The sequence below is a fragment of the Kogia breviceps genome, chromosome 11 (genome assembly GCF_026419965.1).
Source record: "Kogia breviceps isolate mKogBre1 chromosome 11, mKogBre1 haplotype 1, whole genome shotgun sequence".
NCBI lineage: Eukaryota > Metazoa > Chordata > Mammalia > Artiodactyla > Physeteridae > Kogia > Kogia breviceps.
This window is the reverse complement of record NC_081320.1, coordinates 13214142-13233358: the sequence shown is the minus strand read 5'-3', so window position 1 is coordinate 13233358 and position 19217 is coordinate 13214142. Positions and strand designations below refer to the sequence as shown.

The 19217-nt window shown below is 38.6% G+C and overlaps 1 protein-coding gene across 2 annotated transcripts; it reads right to left on the bottom strand.

Moving 5' to 3' along the window:
• Positions 1–204: 204 nt before the first annotated feature.
• On the bottom strand, positions 205–18784 carry RNF103 (ring finger protein 103). Of its 2 annotated transcripts, XM_059079356.2 has the most exons (4): positions 17991–18784; positions 15424–15563; positions 7757–7872; positions 205–2222 (listed from the first exon to the last, which is right to left on the bottom strand). In XM_059079356.2, the coding sequence occupies exons 1-4, from the start codon at positions 18214–18216 to the stop codon at positions 647–649; spliced, it is 2058 nt and encodes a 685-aa protein (XP_058935339.1). In that variant the 5' UTR covers positions 18217–18784; the 3' UTR covers positions 205–646. The 2 variants fall into 2 exon arrangements, with proteins under 2 accessions (XP_058935339.1, XP_066863348.1); XM_067007247.1 differs by lacking the exons at positions 15424–15563; positions 17991–18784 and adding an exon at positions 10334–10487.
• Between the last annotated feature and the right edge of the window lie 433 nt (positions 18785–19217).

Below are 19217 nucleotides of genomic sequence, written 5' to 3'. Positions count from 1 at the left end.
GCCCACCATGAAATTCCTTCCCATCAAAGCTAACCAAGGTGGACTAACACCACCTCTGGCTAGTGTCAGCAACATAATTTGTCTTGTTTTTTCCCCCACATGAGTCAAGAATCATATTTGACTTACCTGTGAAATTAACAAACCAGCAAAACACTTATAGCACTCAGCCACCTTATCAAAAACAATGATAAAAAAGCTGTAATCTTCTGGTTTTAAAATAATTTATTTCACAGGTCTGTTTTAATTTAATGTCTCAGAGCATACATTATTTAACCAAGAGGTGCTGGACACAGATTGTAAAAAGGGAGGAAACATTTAGGATAAGAAACTGCCTCAATTCCATTAGAATTTGATCCTACCCTGTAAAGTCTTGCTAGGATAAATTTCTATCATACTTCTTTTGTGCTTACAAAAAAACATTAACTTCTGAATTTCCAATGTTGTAAATAAAAATTTTTACATTTAAGTATGCATTCATATTGACACACAAGGCAACCAAATAACTGTCATCAACATGAGCAAAATGTATATTTCCTGTCACTGCACTAACATTAAATTAAATGTCAAACCACAAAAACATTGTGACTAACATTAAAAAGGCAAGCTGTAAGATACGCAAAGCTTATAAAGGACAAATTGCACATGGTTAAGATGGGACATCATTTGACAAGGGCTGGTGTTGTGCATATGGCTGCTTTTTTTTATAAGAAGGCCACCGGCAAACAGGGCAACAGTGTCGGCCCCCAGCCAACCACATCACAATGCAATTCTGATGGAACACGTGACCACAAGGCAACCCCATTAGCAAACATCCATTTTCAAAATTCTCTAGGCAAACAACACATTCAGTACAGTGCAGCACATCAGCAGGCCAAGTTAACCAATCAGGTTCCATGTCTTCATTAGTGCTATATGATCCATATGACCGGCGCTTCCTTTCATAAGGGCTGGTCTGACAATATTTATTGGCACATGAACAAGCCTCAGGATCACAGTGACTTGCTCTTCCTGGAGAATTGCGAACTACGCTTTGTTTATCTTCAAATACTTCCTTCTCACTGCTAAAAGTGTCTATGCTCTCACTGTCTGAGTCATTTTCAGTATCTTGAGAACCTTCCAACACTTCCTCTTCAGACTGGACTCCAAGACATTTAAATCGCCACACTGGCAAGTTTTTTATATAATCAGTTGGTATCAGAGGGTGAAGCCAAAGGTCAGGGAAAGCTAATCGCTCCAAGAACAAGTCAGGGTCTTCGTCCCAATCAGATTCTACAGGAAAGTTCTGAAAAGAAGCAATCGGGTGGAAGAGGTAACTGGTGTACCAGTCCCACAGACTGGATAACCACTCTAAGTTATTGGCATTGACTTCATCATTGTTGTTGTTGCGCCGTCTCTTCTTCTCAAAGTAATCGACTAGTAAACCATGTCCAAGGTATGTACTAAGAAACAAGGCTGGGTGTGAAGAATAAAACATCCAGTCTGCCCTGACCCATGAAGCCAGCGTGGTTGTATTGGAATATCTCAACAATTTTAAGCTATACTCATAAAAGCTATCTAAGTAAGGGAGCTGTAAAAAGCCCAACACAGGTAGCCAGGAAATAATTAATAGAGAATTATATGTCCCTAAAGTGCTTATAAGAACCACAAATCGTTTTATGGTAGCTCCTTGTGTAATAAATAAGTCCATCCAAGCCATAAGATTAACCAGAACCAAGCTCAAAACAAACAAATCATTTACTTCAGGTTGTACTGAGCGCAAAAATGAATCCATGGCCTGAAGGGATATAAATTCGCCTGTGTGGTTTCCATACCTGTAAATTCCTTCAGGAGTTCTAAGTATGTATGATGGCATGTTATATACACCAATATCTGTCATATAACTCTTGTTGTCCCAATTTTCCACATTTACAAAAATAAACTCAACTCTTCCAGTAAACTTTATGCTTAGTGCAGAGAAGAAAGCTGGGGGTTGGTCAAGGTTTGCAAATAGGTATATTTTTACCCAGTATTGATCACTTTTATTCCATTCTTCTTTCAAACGTTCAGCATTATAAATGGTTTTGATCCGTGAAGCTGCATGAGCAGTTATCCACTTAAAAATGTGCTCTACTTCAATCTTGCGCCCACTGTATTCTTTAAGCATGACCTTCCCTTTAGAAGTACTTGTTTGTGGAACAGACATAATGAGTGTGGATCGTACCCAGCCTCTTCTCCTGCAGTATCTATAAGAGAGGAGACTGTAAGTAAATAGCTAGGCCGCTAGATGAGCTAGCTTATCTTCACTGTTGTGCAAACAGTTTGCCTTTTCCCTGATACATTTCCTTAGCACTTGAAAGATACCCACTTCCCAACAACAAATTACCTGTAAACAATCAAAAGTAGTACCAATATCTGGCAGTTGTATAAGAGGAAAAGCAAGCTCTCTTTTTATCATATTTTTCGTTTGTATCTCTACGTTTTTCTTTCTTTCTTTCTTTTTTTTTTTTAAGAAAAGTGTAGCTTGAAAAGCCTTAGAGTCAAGAGAATCGGCAAGTACTTCCAGCATCTACTATGAAACTACTAATGCATTATGTGCTAATAAGATCCTAAAGATAACAGGAAAATAATTCCTGTTCACAAAGAATTTAAAATCCTATTAAGGAGACAAAAGTATAAAACTGTATATATTCTATTACTAAATAATGTAAAGGAAGTTCAAAAAAAAAGGGAGTATCATTGGGAGTTTGGGCTGGTGCAGATTTCATGAAAAGTTTGGGAATTGAACTAGCTCTCGAAGGATGGTTAGATTCAGGTGGGCAAAGAAGAGAGAAGGAAATAGATTATCTTATATGCTGAGTCCCTGACTTGAATGCTAAGCTCCTGAGGGTAGGAGCCATGCTGTACCCCCTTATTAACCCAAGCACCCACCACAATGCCTGACACACACAAGCACTGTCATACAGTAATCTGCACGAAAGCTCACCTACTCTCTCATCTCTTTAATGAGGACCATGAAGAGGGGTATTTGGAGAGATAATCAGAGAAACATTTCCTTTATAAAAAAAAAGTTTTTTTCTAAAAACCTACCATGTGGAGTTTTACAATATATAAATTTACCTCAGTAAAGTTGGAAAAAAGAAAATCTACCACGTGGATACATTTTGTTCACTACAGATTTGTAAGTGGATGGTAATAAACATTTAATTTTTAATTTTGCTATTCAGAATACTGATATAAAAATCATAAATGTTATGCTTTACTTAGAAAGTATGGATTATATTTTATTAAATTAAATAAGCATATTATACATTTATATGATCAGATTAAGAGAGAAGTCTTGATGTATGTGGCATATGGTTTTATGATGATAATACAATTAATTTTATCTCAGGAATTTCGTGATATAATTTAAGATAAGTGAAGACAACATGTTATGTCACAAAGACAAGGTTAGTAACGACTCTGGGAAACTATCTGGGTGACTCAGGATCAGAGACTACGACTCAGCTTCTTGTTGAGTTGATTTACTTCCTTAACAAGATAGATACCATTAATGTCAATATTGCTTTAAATGAAACGGGTTAAGAATTATACACTCGGACAAAATAAAATATCTTCTATTCTGTAACAGTGTATTTGCCCAATGCAAAGTAATAGTTCATTGACATGAATGCTATTTATTTCCACCACCCTTCCCCCCAAACAAGTCAACTACATATAGATAGTTGCCTTATTCACATCTTAAATATCTAACTAGCTTTACTTTTTTAATTGCATAGGATACTTGTGATGACACATTTCTACTCTTGGTCATTCTGTTCATCCTTCTATAACCACCTCAGAGAATACTTGGCTTCTGATTTGTGTCACAAATTAAATGAAAGTCTTTCAAACAGAAAATTTTACTGTGTAAAACAAGCAAAGTCTTATCTTAGTGCATACATTTCTTCATGGAAGAAAACAAATGTACTATGTACTTTCTTTTCAGTTTAGAACTAAGTGACAGTTTTAAGGTTTATCATTTCCCAAGAATTTAACAGTACCCAGGACAATAAAATTTTGTATGTCATCATATATCTTTCAAATTAAATCATGTTTTCCAGACTTGAAATCCAACACACAAATAAAGTATACCATATTAATTTTAAAACCCCACTGTTAAACAGAAAAGACTAATGTTCATATCAATATAAAAACTTTTAACTGCCAATTTAAAAAACCTTTTTAAAGGTCTGAATAAGTTCAATGATGACACCACGAAAATATCCTCTAGTTCTTAAAGTAAACCTTTTGAGATCTCTTAGAGAATTTGAAGACTAAAAATGATTTAAAAAAAAACACCAAAAACATGGCTAGTGAGTTTTGGCACTCCAGTTTCTGATAAGGCATACTATATTTAAAAAGAAACCTTGGTATTCTGTTCATAAAATGCTGTTTCTTCAGACCAGGTCATCCGTCTCCTTGGCCTTCCTGTCCTGCTCACCAATCTTCCCTCTACTTTCTTTTCCCGGCTTACCCCATGGGCACGCATCCCTGATTCTTTCACCATAAGCCCTCCTGGCCCATCATCACTCAGCTCCTGTAATTCCAGTGCCATCCCACTCTTTACTATCTCTGCTCCACCTCTCCAACCTCCCGATACATATCCCACGTCACTTCCTTCTTTCTCCAAAGGTGGGGGGAGAAAAAGAGTATAGAATAGATCTGACAGGGGAAAGGCCCCTGAGATAGATCACTGGGTTGGGGAATTAGAGGAACTGGGGCCAGGAAAGATGGCTGTGTGGGAAAGAAATGAAAACTGCTGCCATAGACAGAGTCAGATACTGTACACAGTGGAGGTCCTGAATGTTCTTAAGGGGAGCAAAACAGGTCAGGAAAATACTACTATACAATGGGGCCAGCACATCAGAGGAGGCTGTCCTGGAGGCCACCCAAGAGAAGGAACTACAGTCAAAGCAAGCAACATAGGCTGCAGAATAGAGAGTTTTGCTGTTTTTAAAAATCTGAGATCAAGATGATGACTGAATTATTCAATATATTAAAATGCTTGCTTGCTGAATAACACTATTCTCTGCCCAGTTACACCCTGCATTGCCATTCTAAACATGCTTTTCTATTATCTCCCTATTTTGTTTTTCTGCATCTCCATAATCCTCAAAAAAAAGAAAAAAAATGACCCTGACTAAGCACAGCATCTATGACAAGAATAGTTCTTACTCTAGTTGGAAGACTTTCCAAATAAAAGGAAACGAACATGACAATACTGAAACTGATATAAGTAACTCTGCATCAAGATCTTCATCTTTGTGATGAAACTAAGGAAGATGACGTAAAAGTGCTTCTTTAATAACAAAAAATTATAGCTGCCGTCAACAAAAAAAGCAAAAAGTTGCTCAAAAAAGGTCTCTTCCATCATAAATAAGAGGTGGGATTCTCTGAAGACGAAGATGAAGGATTTAGAGAAAACTTGGAGGTAGATTACATGTATCTCTTCACCGTTCCTCAGCTGATACAGAGTCAAAAAGGGCTTTTCAAAAGAAAAGCTAGAAAAATTTGCACTAAAGTCCACTGGACTCAATTATGACACTTCTGATGCATTTTGCTTTATAAAATTACATTAAAAATCAATTCTACTATTTCCTTCAGTTTTTCATGCTGAATAGATCATCTTCATTTTATGTCGTGCTTAGTTTCATTTTGAATTCTCTACTGTTTTTTTTTTTTTCTTTTTACAGTACGCGGGCCTCTCACTGTTGTGGCCTCTCCCATTGCGGAGCACAGGCTCCAGACGTGCAGGCTCAGCGGCCATGGCTCACGGGCCTAGCGGCTCCGCGGCATGTGGGATCCTCCCGGACCGGGGCACGAACCCGTGTCCCCTGCATCGGCAGGCGGACTCTCAACCACTGCGCCACCAGGGAAGCCCTCTCTACTGTTACTTAAGAACTTATGTTAGACTGAAATGTGTGTTTGACCTTTATATTTTTGTACTTACTTGATATGTTCTAATATATTTATAAGTTAGTGTTTAAAATGTTAGTTTATTCATTTAAAAAAGTAAGTTCTGAATATTTTTCAATAAATTAGTGATGTTAATACTGACTTTTGGCATTATCTGAAAAAAAAAAATCAAAACATCAGAACTATCATTTATTCTAGTATTGCAATCACCAGTGGGAGAGAAAAAGATCTTTCACTTAGACCATCTGGGAATGATGGAATAAGACCAAATGCCATTGTCTTTGGTAAACACAAGACAGAATTAAGAATGATTTCCTTTTCATAAGAACATGAACACTTACGCTATCTTGGACATTTCAGCCAAAGGCATTAGAATATGATCAAGGTTCTGCAGTGAAGATGAAAATGGGAGCTTTGTGGGTAAATGAGGAGACTAAATGTGAGTCAGGAGACACAACAAGTTCCCTTCTCATCCCCAACTTTTAAGGAGTCCTCCTACCACACATCTCAGCCTACACTACAAGTGAGCAAAACAAGGACAGTGAGGAAAATCGAAGCAAACGTAAGCCTGAAGGAGAAGGGCAGGAGAATCTGAGGTGAAGCAGTGGTGGAGGAGGGTTTTCTGCAGTGAATGGGTCTCCCATTGTGACCACATATAACGGACATAAGTAAACCAGGTGTATCTATCTACATTAGAAACTACCTAACGTGGGGGCTTCTCCATACATATCATATGCCCCGTCCTTAGCACTGAACAGAACATGCTGTACATGCTAATCTTTTTCTTTTAAATAAATTTATTTATTTATATTTGGCTGCATTGGGTCTTTGTTTGTGCGCGGGCTTTCTCTAGTTGTGTTGAGTGGGGGCTACTCTTCATTGCAGTGTGTGGGCTTCTCACTGCAGTGGCTTCTCTTGTTGTGGAGCACGGGCTCTAGGCGCGCGGGCTTCTGTAGTTGTGGCACACGGGCTCAGTAGTTATGGCGCACGGGTTTAGTTGCTCCACAGCATGTGGGATCTTCCCGGACCAGGCTCAAACATGTGGTCCCCTGCACTGGCAAGCGGATTCTTAACCACTGTGCCACCAGGGAAGTCCAGCTAATCTTTAGTTAAATGTTTACTGAATGGATAATTAAATGAACTAATGAATTGAAGTCATAACTTGGAGGAACTAGAAATTGAATAAAACACATTTCAAAGAAGAGACAATGGAATAATGAAACAAGAAATAATGTGACAGACTAAATACTGCAGATGATGACAAAAAGAAAAACAAAAATGCCTGCAAAGATTTTTGTCTGAGAAAATGGAAATAAAAAATAGTAAAGGACAGAAAAAGAAAAGGTAGAAAGGGGACATGGTTTACTAAAGAAAAAGATGAACATGAATTTGAACACCAGGTTTAGGGAACAGAGTCTATCTGGGGTACTCGTATGGCAGATGGAAATGAGTGTCAAAATGCAAACTAGAGGTCCTAATTATGAAGGAAGATTTAGATCAGCAGAAAGGTGTCACCTGAAGCCATCAATGTACTGAAGTCTCTTTGGGAAGTAAAACTGAAACAAAAAAGACCGAAGACACTCTAAAGAGTCACTCCCATTAGAAACAACATAGAAGAACCAGACAAAAAGAGATCTCAGAGAGAAAGTAAATAACTGCCAGTTATCAAAAACTATTAATCAAATACCTGTGCAACTAACAATGTGCTAAACATGCTAATTAACTTTCAGTTTAAACAGGCTTCTAATACCACGGTCTTTATCACATTAAAAAAATTCTGGTCAGAACTCAAATTCTACAAATTGCCTAATCAACTTACCTGGGGTCACTGGAACAGTTAAACGTGCCTGTACGTATTCCAAATCTTGACACCTTTTTCACCATTTTCTCCCAGTGGATTTTACCCACCAAAGGACTTCTGTCATTCGCTATAACCTATTCCCCCAAAAAGAAAAACAGATACTTTAATGACCTAAAATGGAGTCAAACCAACCATTTACATCTATAACTTTACTTTGTTTGAAAAACATATTCTGTTCCTAGGTCTTGTTTACTATGTCATCATATTATCACTGCAATTCTTGGAAAAGGAGCAACTGTCCAACTGGAAAAGATTTAAAACACTGAATATAGTACATTAAACTCTCACACTCTGTAGTAGTTATGCAGAGGGGGAGTCAAAACCATATTAAAAAGCTAGCCACATTCTCCTCTGTGTGGCTTATCCTTTAGAATTAACTTACACAGTAAGAAAATGGCCCTTGGAGTCATTTCTCTGCTCTGAAAAGAAAATTTTAAATAACCCAACTAAAGCTTACTAAAAATTACCACATGTGGGTTCAACGAGTTCAAATTTCACTTTTTAAAAAGTGTAATTATGGAGCCAAGAGTCAAACACATGTTTTCCATTAAACAATGCTTGACTAAATCAATATACTGCTACTATGGCATTTTTCTTAACAATCACAAAAGGTTCTAACATATTAAAAAATTACCATTAATAAATTCTACATTCTTGAACTTCTAACTTCAAATTTGCAAATAGCTTTCAAACAGGATTGGGAGAAGAAAAAAAAATTTTTTTAATGTAGATTAACCTTCAAAATATGCAATGACTTTTCTCAGACTTTCTAATTGTTAATACCTTTTCCCTTTATTCCTTATCTTCCTGATTTTAATGAATAGAGATACCAGTAAAAAACAAACAGAAGGTATATATTAAAAACAAAAATAACTAAATGGGAACTTAAAGGAAAGCCAAAAGTGTCCTATGTCTTCATGAACCCATCTGTTTGATTTATTTTAAGCCCAGGGTATACAGGCCAAGTTTATTTTCATGAATTCTATATTACTGATACTATTTAATTCAAAATCACAGCACAGTACTCTGGGGGCCTCCAAACTCTCTAGGAGGAAGGGCCATTTTCACGTTCACAAAGCCTCCAGGAAGTGAAATCCCAGGTGAGTGTGTGCAATGAGTGCCTGGGAGAGGCAAGAGTTGGAGCAAATACCTCACCTCTGGTCTCTCCGCTGGGAAGTCTAACAAATTTCAAGGGCAGCAGGAGGAGAGAACGTGCATGGTGGTGACAAGTGACTTAAAGTTCACTTTATGTGCCAACAGATTACTGTCCAATAACCTTTGCCATATATCATTGATACTATCATCCTCATACCTACAGAGACACACATAGGCATGTAACACTTTGTAACATAACTTTGATGCTTAATAAATACATACACAAATATACAATTTAGGGCATTGAAGAAATGGTTCTGATAGTACTTTTAAGTGAAAATAAATGGCCTTAATGAAGGAGGCACATGTTATTAAAATGCTCAGACGGTTGAGGTAACCAGGAGGAGAGCAATTTGAGGACATAGTCTTAGTAGGTGAAAGCGCTTTCTGAGGAGGTTCACACAGGTTACATTACCCAGTAAGTTCCTAGCTTCCACATTTTTCCATTGTCTAAAAGTACTTTATAAATTTTATCTGAAGAATAAGGGAGATGAAGCAAGGCACGCTTTTCTCTTCTCTTCTTTTTTTTTTTTTCCTACCACTGAAGACTCAATATGGTAGTTTTTTCCATCAAGTAACCAAAGAAATCTTGAACTTATTTTTCAGATTACTCAGAAGGATTAAGAAATCTCTGTAAAATCATATTGCCATACTCCCTGGTCTTTGCCCTGTTTTTAAAAATAACTCCCCTTTCACTCCTATTTCCTGATCAAGGCTGCAAATAACCCAAACACTTCAGGTCTGTATTCATAATGACACTGTGTCAAGGGGTTAATCAAGCAGTTGCTTTAATCAATATAGGATTTGGCCCTCAGTCTAGGGGCATCTTTCAGTGAAGCTCCTGATCACTGCACAGTCATTCAATGCTAGGAAAGGAAGAAGGAATAAGGGGGTTGTTCCAGCCACCCCTGGTTATAGGACAGATAACCAAAGTGTGTGAAGAGAGGTGGTGAATATCTCTGAGGCAGGTACATGACAATGTTTAACCCCAGGGCCTTATTTATTCAGCAAGCTATTCCAACATCTGTTTTGAAGAGTTTAATAATTCCTGACTAAGAGAACCACACAAAAATGAAAAATCCCTTAGGCAGTGCATGAAAGCATTTTATTTGACTCTTTAGTTATATTTACGCAATTAGAAATTGCTTTGTCCAATGTCCTATATAGTTATATTATTCAACTGAAGGTTTAGCATAAATTAAATTTCGTGGAGGCCAAATTAAACAACTGCTAAAAATGTGTTAACAAAATAACTCATCTGGCTTGTCACATGACACAACAAAAAACTCTAAGCCTATTACTACTGTGTCACATCGGTAAGAGTTTCCAAGTTACAGCTCACATCCCAAAGCATGCACAGTGATTCTGAATGGCATTCACTCTGCAGGTGAAAAGGGGAAACATATTCCTCTGCAGTCCACGAAGGATGTTGCATTCTCTGTGGGTAGTATTTTCAGAGACTAGAAAAAACTAGATGAAAGTACAGCCTAAGTTCCAAGTCTCAAGTCTGGATCAGACCTGGCAACACAGGCTGGCAGTGAAGCAATCTTTCCATCCCCCTTCCCAGGGTATCTGCCTCTCTACCCAGCATCCCTACGCTTGCTCACTACTGTATTCCCTGCAGCTAGTACGGTGCCTAAGTCAGCTGGACACTTATTAAATATTTATGTTGAATTAAACTATTTCAGCTTTTTATGGTTTACTAACTCATTCTCTTACTTCTGATTATATAGGTTCTCTAAAGGCTCCAAGTTTCCGATATCCATTATAATGAAAGTCCCTTCCCCAGCAACCTGTCATCTGGGATGTCTTCTGACAAACATTAGCATAACTAGTACCTGGCTATGCAACTGCACATCAGTGTTCTTGACCCCAGTCATACACAAAGACTTCCAGTTCAGTGTATTTAAAAATACACTTTTTCCAGAAAAAAAAAACTGCTAGGTTTTCCTAGTACTAATTTTCCTGGTTTCTACTTTATTGTCTAATAGTTCTTTACGATCTCTCAAGATGGTAGCACCATCAGAGACCATCTAACTTAGCTGGAAAAGGTAATCTATGCTAAGATTTTTTACTGGCCCACACATTTTAGTAAACCAAGCTGTAAGCTGTCTTATGGCACAGACTGTAGGTTATTTGTCTTTTTTGCCCTTATCACAGATTCAGCTGGCACACATTAGATTTCAATAAATATTTGTGAGATGGTTGGATGAATGGATGAAACCAGTGGTTTGCTGGTAAATGTTTAACAACTGGCTGTCTAGAAGAAAACAGAAGCTCTGATTTCTATCATTTACTTATTTTCTTGGTGTAAATACTCCCACATGGCTGATTTCAAGTAACCAACGTGACATCTCTAACTGTGGAGTTGGGAAGGGATGTTAACAATCGCCCTTCATGAAGCAGTTTGAGCTGGCTCCAGCACAGCACTGGAAGGAACTGAGCTGGACAATGTGAGATGCTAAGTTGCCATATTTTCTGATGTCAGTCTTGTGCAGTCCAGTTAAACTTACAAAGAAAAACTGGGCCTCAGGTTATTGCTTACTCCCTTCCACATGTATTACACTGGTGTAAGAAAAAACCCACACACTTTCATCTATTTTTTAGAGGTGGGTTTTATTACTAATCAGAACATCTGTCACTTCCCTTTTAATATTGTTAATCCCCATACAACAACATGGAAGTTAAATCAAATAACATAACTCCATATAAAAGGAGTGTAGAGCTATAATATTTTTCTGCATTTCTCAATATTTCATTATAACAGCGAGTTTCCACTTTCAAAATCATAGACCACAGGGACTTCCCCAGAGGTCCAGTGGTTAAGACTCTACGCTTCCACTGAAGGGGGCATGGGTTCGATCCCCGGTCGGGGAACTAAGATCCTGCATGCTGCATGGCATGGCCAAAAAAAAAAAAAAAAATCATAGACCAACCTAAATATATATATGCAAATTGTATAAAATCATTAAAAGTGAAGATCAGTAATAGACAAAAACAAAATTCAACAGCATTTAATTATTTCTTTAGTAGCCACACTAGCTTTCTTTATGAGTAAACACAAATAAAAGCTCTTCACCAATACAAAATAAAGGATAAGATGGCTTGCCAAGTATTTCACCTTTAGCATAGTGTCAAGAGAGGAATAAATAACTTAGAACCTCCCTGAACAATACTGTCTAGGAGTAAAAAATAAACAAATTTTAAAACAGCTAGTAACTCTTTTCAGCCAAACAGGAACTATACTAACATAATACTTCATTAAATTTTTTTTTTTTTTTTTTTTTTTTTTTGCGGTACGCAGGCCTCTCACTGTTGTGGCCTCTCCCATCGCGGAGCACAGGCTCCGGATGCGCAGGCTCAACGGCCATGGCTCACGGGCCCAGCCGCTCCGCAGCATGTGGGATCTTCCCGGACTGGGGCACGAACCCGTATCCCCTGCATCGGCAGATGGACTCTCAACCACTGCGCCACCAGGGAAGCCCCATGTTTCCTTTTGTAGTGTCATTCCACATGCAGTGTCACCAAAAAAGATAATCAACCTAGATTATCTTTTATTATTACCAACTCATTCCAGAAAAATAATGAACTGACCAAGTGATGGAACAGCTAAGTCATATACCCATTTATTAAAGTCACATTTTCCCCGAATCAGTAAATCTAGACATCTTTTCAATGACATATAAAGTCTAAAGTGCTAATTATCAGTTATATGCTACCTAACTGAGAGTTAGGTATTCATCTGAGAGTATAATTCATCTGAGTAAGAAAATGATGTTGGAAACCTGGGAGGAAAAGAGGAAAGAACTTTGATGTGCTTAAATATTTCTTATCCAGGATACCTAAAATAAACGCAGTATGAAGAAGATTGAATTATTTGGGATCTATACACCCTCACAGATTAAAAAAACAACATTGATAGAGCAAACTGAAATGAGTCAGCTTCTTTTAAAACAAACAGAAAAGAACGATAATTCAAATTGTTAAAAACTGAATTCGTGAATGCTATCCTTCACAAGAGATGAGATAAATATAAACTGAGCTGAAAGAGTGACAAGCAACTGAAAGTATTTCTCTTCTGTTTTTAGAAGATATTTTCAATTAAAAAACAAAACAACATGGCCCTCTTTTAGGAGCTTAAACCAAAGTGTCTGTGCTGATTAGCTTAGCTAGCGAGTTCAGAGTGCTGAAGGCACTGTGACTGAGGTTTCGATCTCAATCTTCTCGGTTGTCCTGCAAGAGACTGTTCTTCCAACCCAAGCCAGCCATTTGACAGATGTAAGCCACTGGCCCGAGGGAACACAAGCCAGACAGTGGTGATCAGTGCAAATCTTGAAGGTCACTGAAAAATTGTGCCTTACTGCACCATTGACTATTGATGCCTATGAAGTTTAAAAAAAACATTTTCAGAGAAAAATAATTCAGTGATTAGAATTTATAATGTTTACATTCACTACCATTCATTACTTGTTCTTCACTTTATTCAAGCATCACCTTATCAGGGAATTCTCTGCCACTCTCTTGTCTCCTTACCCTGCTTATTTTTCTTCTTAGCACTTTCCACTAACTAATGTTATATTAAATATTTATTTAGTTAGTGCCTCCCTCTCCCAACTGGAATGTGAGCTGCCTGAAAGAGCAAGGACTTAGCCCGTTGCACGCTCCTGGTATATCTCCAGAGCCTGGTGTACTATTAACTGCTGAATAAACTGTATGAATTTTGTAACATCTTAAGGGAGTTTAATCCATGCTTATCTTTAATATGACATAGAAAAATAGTAGATCATTTATAAGCCAAGACTATAATACTAATTAGTGAAGCAGAATGTGTTCATAGTCTATAGGCAGCACTCTATATACCAAAAGAATTTCCAGACTTTTCACATAGCTTTTTCCAACTTTGGAAGGTGTTCAGCATCTTTACCATTCATCTCTATGGTACCGTTCAATGTGTGGACAAACATGAGACATAGGACATAGCGCAGTGGGACTGGCTATTCAGTTCAATCTCAGTAATAAAATTGAAGTTACCAAAACCAATAAGTGTTCCTTGATCAAACTATCAGAAATAAATACCAGGGAAAAGAAATAGAATAACTATTTATAAATTAAGGCTTTAAAGATGCTACAGTTTATTTTTTCAATACCAATAATTTAACACACAAATAAACTAGAATTTGATGGATAATGTACAGACAACACCCATACCCTCCTCCCAGTTTCTCTGTTTTCTAGATTTAAAAAATGCCGAATTTGATTATCTGGAGGGTAAAAGGTCAAACACAATAGGAAGGTTGCAAGTAAAGGAAAGGTCATGGATATCCAATGCAATCACCTGAAGAATTCCCAAACGTCAACCCGTTAGCCCAGTGGACTATAGTACTATTGTTCTTCTTTAGGTGTGTATATATTTATTTGAGGCCATGCACAACAGAAAATCTATCTATCCACAATCATATTGCAAATCACTGACAGGACCAGATCTGCAAATAAGGTGTCTGGACTCAATAGCTTTTTCTACCCTATTTTGCAGTCATTGTTCTCAGAAAGAAATATGAAGCAGCAATTATTTTGTTTTTTTATGCCCTGAACCAAACTTTGCCAACCCCAGTGTGAAATAACAAGAACACTGGACAAGAAATGAGGGTGCCTGGGATTTGATTCTGGTTCAATAATCATAATTTTAGCTGAATTCATGTTGTAAATTTACTTAATATGTTACTTTAAGTGAACTTATATTTTTAAAAATTTAAATAACTTTAGACTTTCCCTAAGCAATATTTATGAAATTACATGCTCAATATAATATTGATTTTTCTAATTTACATAAAAATACACAAATGATAATGTGTGTCCACTCATTTACCATGAGTGGCACATAAACCACACTTTGGGAAGCATAAAAGATGATTTTTAAGGCCCTTCATAGCTCTAAAATTCTAATATGCTAATTAAATCTCACAGTTTTGATAGCATAGGAGCTAGGGATTAAAATTATAATCTCATCAATTTCACGAGCAAAGTAGTAAGTTCCCCCACCATTCCCCACAATAGTTCTTCCTCTATAGGCACAAAGTTGGCTATAGTTCTTTCTTTGGAAAAAAAATGATGAATTAAAAACTGAATTAAAAACTGGAGTTAACAAAAGCTGAGAGAAACAGCACAATCACTAAATAAAAGGAATATATATGTTTCTTACTTTATAATGCAGATCCAACAACTAAAATGGATTTGCTTCTGCTGATTCTAAACCAAACAGTCAACCCTCTTTCCCCAACACTTCCCTTCCCCCACTCTTTAATTAATTTTCATTTTTGTTGGTCTGCAAAACCTCTTTAAGGGTACACTGGAGCCTCCCTATGAGAAGTGAGTTATGTCTAAGAAACATGACACAAGTACACAGAAGTGTCACCAGCTAGTGACTACTATTTTGGTAAAAATAATTTCACTTCTATCACTGTTTCTAATACCTGAACCAGCCAGATGCCATCTTTTGTGTCTTCTACAAGCTCATAGAAGTGCATTTCACCACTGAAATTGGTACTAGAAACAGATTCAGATGCTTCTTCTTCTTTGAGTGCAGAATAAAGCTCACCTTCCATCAGGTCACCTGAAGAAAAGAAAAAATAACACTAATAAGATTGCAAAAATCTCATGTTCCCGACTTCAATGATAAATTCTATTTTATACTGTTAAAAAATTATGTCATTGTACTTTCATTGCACTCTACAGAAGAGTAGAACCTGAATACACCTATTTAAGATCCATACATTTAGTAAATATGTAAGAAGAACCTTCTATGTGTCAGGCAAAAATGAACAAAACAGGTAAAAATCCATCTCCTGATGGAGTTTATATTCTAGTGGCATCATCACATAATTTATTAGGAAATTACTGAATTTATGCCAGCCCCAAAAGCCATCACAATATTATTTAGTTTTTATCCAGGCATCAAATAATTTTTAAACAGTATGATTTATATACTTCTGACTTACAAGAATTAGAAATGGGTTTACAAAATTTGCTATCACCACCTGCATAACGCAGCAACAGGGCTTACATGACTTGGAGGTTTGATACAAAAGATTACCTATAAGAACAAATTCCATATTCATACAAATTTACAGTGTAATTTACACCTTGTATCATCAAATAAAAAGTAAAGAAAAATGCGTCAAATTATTTTAACTTTTGTCTTAAATGTTAACAATGCAAAAACAAGCACTGTATCGTGACAGCAGGAAAACCATTCACAGCAAATGTTTAAATTATAAAGTTAAATTGCTATACCAAGACCTCTCTGCTATAAAATGTGTGACCTGAGTCATATTTTTGTGAGCTGTGTGTATTCTTTAAATATTATGTGCACTCCTTGCACACTCAAAGTTACAAGTATTTTTAGGCCCAGAGGAAGGCAACACTAAATAAAAGTCACAAGAAAAAGAATGTGTTATCAAATTACTTTACCATGAAAAATGATTTGGCTTGGGAAGTTAAGGTACTTTTCACTTCTAAAACTAGAAAGTTTATTTATTAGAGATCTTCTACTTTACTTTATTCCCCCTACCCTACATGCCAGCCATGGCACTAGTAATAAAATTCACCATAAACCAGTCAGTAAACAAGAGGCACAATTTTATGCAAATAACACACAATTTTATGTTTTCTCTAAAGAAAAATGCATCACTTTTACAGAGAGTGTTCCCTCCTCTATCCCAGTAGTGATCTTAAACTTAATCTGCAAATACGTGAGTGCTCAAGTCCTCTGGAGTTAGTATTCTTGTCTATCATACTACATGGCTGTAAGATACTAAATAAGGAAAAAAAAATTGTCTTGTAAAAGACACAGCTGACATATACTTGAAACAACAAAAAAAGATAACTATCAGTTTCAATTGCTTCCTACAGCAATCCAGAATGCCTTTCTCAAATTACAGTACATTCCCCTTCCAGGAAGTGTATCTAAACCAAGAATTACTTTGTCCAGGGGTGAAAGAAATTAAGCACATTTCTCACCCAATCCTACCCCAAAACCAACAGTTATTGAAAATGCATTCTTTAAGATGTTAATTATCTCTTAACTCAATTCTATCAATATGTCTCAACCCATTTAAGCTGATGCAGCCCCTGTGGCACAGAAGGGAAAAAGTAGTTTACACCCAAGATATAAGAATTAAAAAAAATATCCTTACAGAAATTTAAATAAACTCTTTCGAAACAAACAAGATAGGCATTCACAAAAAATATTCACCTTATTTTCACCAAATTTAAAGTATGAAAAGCTAATACTGTGCCCTGTACACTTTCTCTATATTTAAACTCATTATTTAAAATTTAAATCTTAGAAAAAATTTTTTCTATCTAATTTTGTATCTATATGACATGATGGATGTCCACTAAACTTACTGTGATAACCATTTCATGTATGTAAATCAAATCATCATGCTATACACCTTAAACTTGTACAGTGCTGCAAGTCAACTGTACCTCAATAAATCTGGAAGAAAAAATAAAATAAAAAACAAATAAAATTTAAATTCTAGGCCTAAATGCCTCTTTGATATTAAGTATTCCAATGATGTTTTTCCCTCCGGGTAACTTATTACTATGGTGACAAATGCTGCTATCTACAGACAACGTTTTGGGGTTTTTCTAATATATTTATGAATTTCAACTGACAAATAATGCTTTCCAATTTGTTTGTAACTGGTTGGCATTTCTGAAATTTGAGAAAAACACTCAATTTAGTAAACAACACTAAGAAGCTGCACTTAAAACTGTTATTTTAAAATAACCTTAGGAAGACACACCAACACCCCTACAGGTAATTCCAGCCCAGCCCCCTTCCAAAAACTGGGATTTACTTTTTTTTTTTTTTTTTGGTAGAAAACCTGGACAAAGGAAACCCGGGCAGCTCTGGAAGTAGTCTGCTTAACCCTTCCAGGTACCGCCTCATTCTGGGGGACCACCAGGTACGAGGAAGTACAGGCCGTCCCCTCCTCCGAGTGGAGGGGACCCTCGGGGAGCCGATACTCGCCTGACTTTTCCACCAGTTCCCGGACATCCTTCTTCTCGGGCAACCCCGAGTACCCCAGCCCCCGGCACTCCAGAATGGTCTTCAGCTTCTTGAAGCTCAGTGCCACCGGATCCACCAGCTGGGTGGCAAAGATGCCAGTTTCGTACCACACAATGGCCTCAAAAAACCTGGCCAGGACGAACAGGACCAGAAAATAGAGGAGCAAGAAAAAAAGCTTCAGCCACATCTTCCCCTGCGTCTTCGCTCTTTTCAGAGAGCTCAGAACACGGAGGAGAGGAGGAGAGACTAGGGGAGTGTGGGCGAGGGCACCAGCTCGGCGTGGGGTACGGCGCCCACCGCCGTCACTGCGGGGCCATTCCCGGCGGGAGGCAGGTGGACTCTGCGGGGGTGAGGAAAAGACCAGGAGGGGCAGAGGCGCAGAGCCTCGCGCGGGGCCTTCCAGTCAAGAGGCGAGAAAAATAAAGGGGGAAAAATTTTAAAAGTCCACCCATTAAACCCCGAAAGGAGAGAGGCGCGGGGAGAGCCCGCGGGTAAGAACAAGATGAGGGCCGATTCCCCCGGCGGGGGTCACAGGGATGTGGCGGGGTCGGCCTTCTAGCACCGTAATCTCAAGGGGGGAGGGGGGAGGCCAAAAAAATCATTCAGATTCACAAAGGAAGAGGGGGCCGGAGGGGCGGCGATCCCGGGAGGCTGTTGGAGTCGGCCGGGCTGCGGCCGGGCTCCCGCGGCGGCAGTCAGGAGGGCGCGGTGCTCGGCGGGGCCAGGCCCGGGGCCCAGCGCGGGGAGGGCCGGCCGCTGCAGCGCCGCGCCCGGCGCCCAGGCCCCAGGCCCCGCCGGCCGCGAAGGTTCCACGAGAAGCTCGGCGGGGAACGGCGGCGGCGAGTGCAGGTTCGCTCAGGCCGGCGGGCGGCGCCTTTCAGGCGGGCGGGCACCGCGGCCCGGCCCAGGAGGGGGCGTCGCAGTATCTGCAGAGGGAAATGGGCGCGCGAGGCGACGGTCCCGGAGAAAAAACGCAAAAATAGGCCCGAGACGTCTCCCCCGGGCGGCTCTCGGGCTGCCTCCTGGTCACGCAGCGTCCGCCCCGCTCGGATGGGCGGCGCAAGTCCCCTCCGCCGTCCCCTACGCCCCCTGCCCTGCGCGAGGCCGCTGCCGTCGCCTCGGGACTAGAAGAGGATCCTCGGCGGCCACGGCCCAAACTGAGACATAACAACTGACGTCGACGGCGGG

What these genes read in the sequence shown, in the direction of transcription:
- RNF103 (XM_059079356.2), bottom strand. Translation starts at nt 18,216, where the DNA reads ATGTGGCTGAAGCTTTTTTTCTTGCTCCTCTATTTTCTGGTCCTGTTC. An exon ending in GGAACTGGTGGAAAAGTCAG is followed by an intron (nt 15,564 to 17,990) that starts GCGAGTATCGGC and finishes TCTTTTCTTCAG; the next exon opens with GTGACCTGATGGAAGGTGAG. An exon ending in AACTGTTCCAGTGACCCCAG is followed by an intron (nt 2,223 to 7,756) that starts GTAAGTTGATTA and finishes CCTCTCTTATAG; the next exon opens with ATACTGCAGGAGAAGAGGCT.